Raw genomic sequence first — 3,736 nt, forward strand, 5'->3', positions numbered from 1 at the left:
AGGTGCTGGGAGGTGGGCGTTTGTGCTGGGAGACTGTAAATGGGCCCAGGGATGCCCCACAGCTGCTTGAAAGGCCAGGGGTTCTAGTCCCAGCCATTCTCTTATCCATATGTGGCCTGGCGGAACCTGTGCTCAAGAAAGTGTTGCCTGCATGTCCATTTTATGAAGCCGTAGCTTTTGGGAACAACAAAAACATCCCCTCATGCTCATTCAGTGAACCATGGGCTCGTCACACTGTGGGCTCCTCGTGAAGGGGCCGGAGATCCACGGAGGCAGGTGTGGGAGTGACCAAGACGTGGAGTGAACCAAGGAATTGACAGCCATCATGTCCAGAACACAGACACAACACAGGGCAAGATTATCCATTCCTTCGGGTACAAGAATACAGTTGTCCCTCGGTATCCCAGGGGGATTGGTTCTGGGACTCCTGATCCAAAGCTGTGGAGGCCAAAGTCCCTGATAAAAAAGAACATGGTGTTTGCGTATAGCCTACGCACATTCTCCCGAGCACTTTAAATTCTCTGTGGACTACTTACACCTAATATAATGAAACTGCTGTGTCAGTGGTTGTTATTCTGTAGTGGTGGGGGTATTTTGTTTTGTTGTGCCTTGCTTTTGGTTTCTTTTTTGTTTTTTTGGTTTCTTTGAGCCAAAATCTCACTCTCACCCTGGATAGAGTACAGTGATGTTATGGTACCTCAGTGCAACCTCAGACTCCTGGGCTCAAGCGATTCTCTTGACTCAACCTCCGAAGTGTCTGGGACACCACTGGGCACCACAGTGCCTGGCTAATTTTTCTATTTTTAGTAGACACAGGGTCCGGCCCTTGCTCAGGCTGGTTTCAAACTCTTGAGCTCAAGTGCTACTTCCGCCTCAGCCTCCCAGTGTGCTAGGATAACAGGGGTGAGCTACCAATCCCGGCATATTGTCGTGTTTTTTTGTTTGTTTATTGGTTTTGTTATAATTTTTTTGTGTGTTGTATTCATGGTATTGTTAGGTTTTGGGGTGTTTTTTTTTCCCCCTAATATTTTTGATCCTTGGCTGATGGGATCACTGGATGCAGAGGGCCAACTGTATCTGTGAACGCATAGAGAAAGGGTCAAGAACAGACAGTTTGTCACCTGTCTTCTTTGTTGCATCTACAAAAACCTGGAAGGAAAAGCACAAAAACGTCTGTCACTGTTAAAATTATGTAGCTGTTACTGTCCTTGGCCTGGGCAGGGTAGGGTTCCTGCCCAGCTTCAGGTCTGGGGCTTTATGGACATCAATACGATTTGGATTCTAGTGCTCCAGCCTCATTTCACAATGACTAATTTAAACTCATGGTTTAGGGAGCAATGGTTCTATCTTTGAGTCACTGACCATGAAGAATATAGTCCATTTCTTAATTATAAGTGTCTTATGTCATGAAATCAGATGTCAAAATCCAGGAAATGTTCAGGAAATAAGGCCCAGTTTTCACATAATAGCTGATCATGCGTAGGGGAACACATACACACCCCTCCCTTCACTCTTGGGTGTCTGGCTAATCAGGGACCATGGCGGAAGGAGAACCGGGTGGCGCTCCTGAGCTCTTCCTGCTTTCTCACATTGTCCCTGGGCCCCAGGCTCCTCCTCCTTGTTCTTGCATGCGGTTCTGTAGGTTGTGCAGGCGGAGACACAGCCCTGGAGCCTGGTTTCCTGGGGGTGGACCTGGCTGGGGGATGCCTGCTGGCCTTTCTGCAGCTCAGCTGTTGTGCAGCAGGGTGCGGGAGCGCAGTGATCGGGAGCAGCGCATGCAGGCGCAGTGGGAGCGTGAGGAGCGCGAGGAGCGGGAGGAGCGCGAGCGGCTGGAGTTTGCCCGGGAGAGGCTGGCCTTCCAGAGGCAGCGGCTGGAGCGGGAGCGCATGGAGCGGGAGCGGCTGGAGCGCGAGCGCATGCACGTGGAGCACGAGCGCAGGCGCGAGCAGGAGCGCATCCACCGTGAGCGCGAGGAGCTGCGGCGCTATGAGCAGGAACGGCGGCCTACAGTGCGGCGGCCCTACGACCTGGACGGCCGGTAAGCTGACACCCGATCCTGTTGCCCTTGGGTGTCCCTTGCAGGTCAGAATCATGTGTTACAGACCCTAGAGTCATGTTAGCATGAGATCTGTCTTTAAAAGCATGCACAGGTAGGGACATGGGCGTTCCCCTGTACTCCAGCAGGGATGTTGAGATGGCCGGATACTGTGGTGCTGATTAAGTCACTGGGTTCAGGTCCAGGCACTAGAGCAGCCCGTGAAATGTGCTGGCGGCGGGGACAAGAGACCAAAAACCACCTCTTCTGGGCCCTGTCCTGGCTTTTTAATCCATTGTAATTTGTTTCTGCTCATTTTCGTAATACGATTAATTTCAAATCCTCAAATATACCGATGAGAGGTATGAATAGAATAACGCTACACACCAGTAGGACGGGAACCTAAATTCAAACTTTGCTTTCGGGAATTGGGTGGATAATTCCAGCCTCGATTGCGTCAGCCTTTCTCCCTGCATCACAACTTGGGACAAATTGCGCTATTTCTTTTTTTCTGCTGCACGAGTTAAAGAGGAACCCATGAAATACATATTTTGACTCTTGTAAAGGGCCATCTAAGCTGTTTTAGGAGCACTTATGGCTTTTAATGATAGTCTATGGTGGTCACCAGTGTGCTGAAACAGTATGTTTCAAGTGCTTGTGTCAGTGACATCTCTGGGGGGCAACAACTCAGTGTGTGAGTAGGAGAGGTGCCAGGTGCGCGTAAAGAGCTGCTCAGGGTTGCACTGGTTTCCTGAGAATTGGCAGCTGTGTGGAGTTCCCCGAGCCTGTCTGAAGGCTGCCACTGCCCACTTCTCACTGTCCTGTTGGGTGTAGGTGCTGGACAAAACGGAAACAGTCATTCAGTCATTGCGGTCAAATCAGATGTCTAGGCTCATGTAGCAGGGAACACTGTGGTGAAATTAATTGTTTCTGTGAAGTGCTGGGGCCAGGGACAGTTAGGGGCTATCTGACCAGCTCCCACAAAGGTCGTATGTTTGGAGGGGAAATGGCTTTACCTCTTTCCCGTGCCCCCTCATAGGCGAGATGATGCCTACTGGCCAGAGGCCAAGCGGGCTGCCCTGGATGAGCGCTACCACTCTGACTTCAACCGCCAGGATCGCTTCCATGACTTTGACCACAGGGACCGAGGCCGCTACCCCGACCACTCGGTGGACAGGTCAGTTGGGCCCCTGCCGACCCTGCCCACTTGGTGCAGGTCTTCTTTCTACTGGTTCATTCTCTGAGAATAAGGAGTGGCCTTTCTGGGCGCTGAGCCTTCGGTGCATGCAGTTGGCACTGAATCAGGCTCTGCATCCCCTGCATTCGGTTTGGGAAACGTTGCTTTTCATTTCGGGTCTGATGGGCCTCTCTGTTCACAAGCCTCTTCCTCTCCTTATGGCTTGATTTAAATTACCTTTTTCAGGAGAGAAGGTTCAAGGTCAATGATGGGAGAAAGAGAAGGACAGGTAAGTCAGAAGCTACAGTTGTAGCCACAGCTTTTCCCACAGCGTTGCTTCCTTTCCCCTCTGCTCACATCCTCCTTCCTCCCACTGGAGTGAGAGGAAAAGTGAGGGAAGGAAAAGCAGAGCACCTTTGTGTTTGGGATGAAAATGTGGGATGTTTGTGCTTGGTCTTGGCCTTGAATCCAGAGAGTTACTCTGAAGCCTCTTTTGGCCCAGACCCTGACTGAGTTTGTGTGTG

At 51.0% G+C, this 3,736-nt stretch overlaps 1 protein-coding gene across 1 annotated transcript; it reads left to right on the top strand.

Moving 5' to 3' along the window:
* Window positions 1–1,064: 1,064 nt before the first annotated feature.
* Window positions 1,065–3,730, top strand: LOC105810874 (scaffold attachment factor B1-like). The gene is made up of 3 exons (XM_012644926.1): window positions 1,065–2,038; window positions 3,075–3,212; window positions 3,459–3,730. The coding sequence occupies exons 1-3, from the start codon at window positions 1,539–1,541 to the stop codon at window positions 3,523–3,525; spliced, it is 705 nt and encodes a 234-aa protein (XP_012500380.1). The 5' UTR covers window positions 1,065–1,538; the 3' UTR covers window positions 3,526–3,730.
* Window positions 3,731–3,736: the final 6 nt, after the last annotated feature.

Source organism: Propithecus coquereli, unplaced genomic scaffold (genome assembly GCF_000956105.1).
Source record: "Propithecus coquereli isolate 6110/MARCELLA unplaced genomic scaffold, Pcoq_1.0 Scaffold22231, whole genome shotgun sequence".
NCBI classification, from domain to species: Eukaryota; Metazoa; Chordata; class Mammalia; order Primates; family Indriidae; genus Propithecus; species Propithecus coquereli.

What these genes read in the sequence shown, in the direction of transcription:
- LOC105810874 (XM_012644926.1), top strand. Translation starts at nt 1,539, where the DNA reads ATGGCGGAAGGAGAACCGGGTGGCGCTCCTGAGCTCTTCCTGCTTTCT. An exon ending in CCCTACGACCTGGACGGCCG is followed by an intron (nt 2,039 to 3,074) that starts GTAAGCTGACAC and finishes GCCCCCTCATAG; the next exon opens with GCGAGATGATGCCTACTGGC. An exon ending in CCCGACCACTCGGTGGACAG is followed by an intron (nt 3,213 to 3,458) that starts GTCAGTTGGGCC and finishes TACCTTTTTCAG; the next exon opens with GAGAGAAGGTTCAAGGTCAA.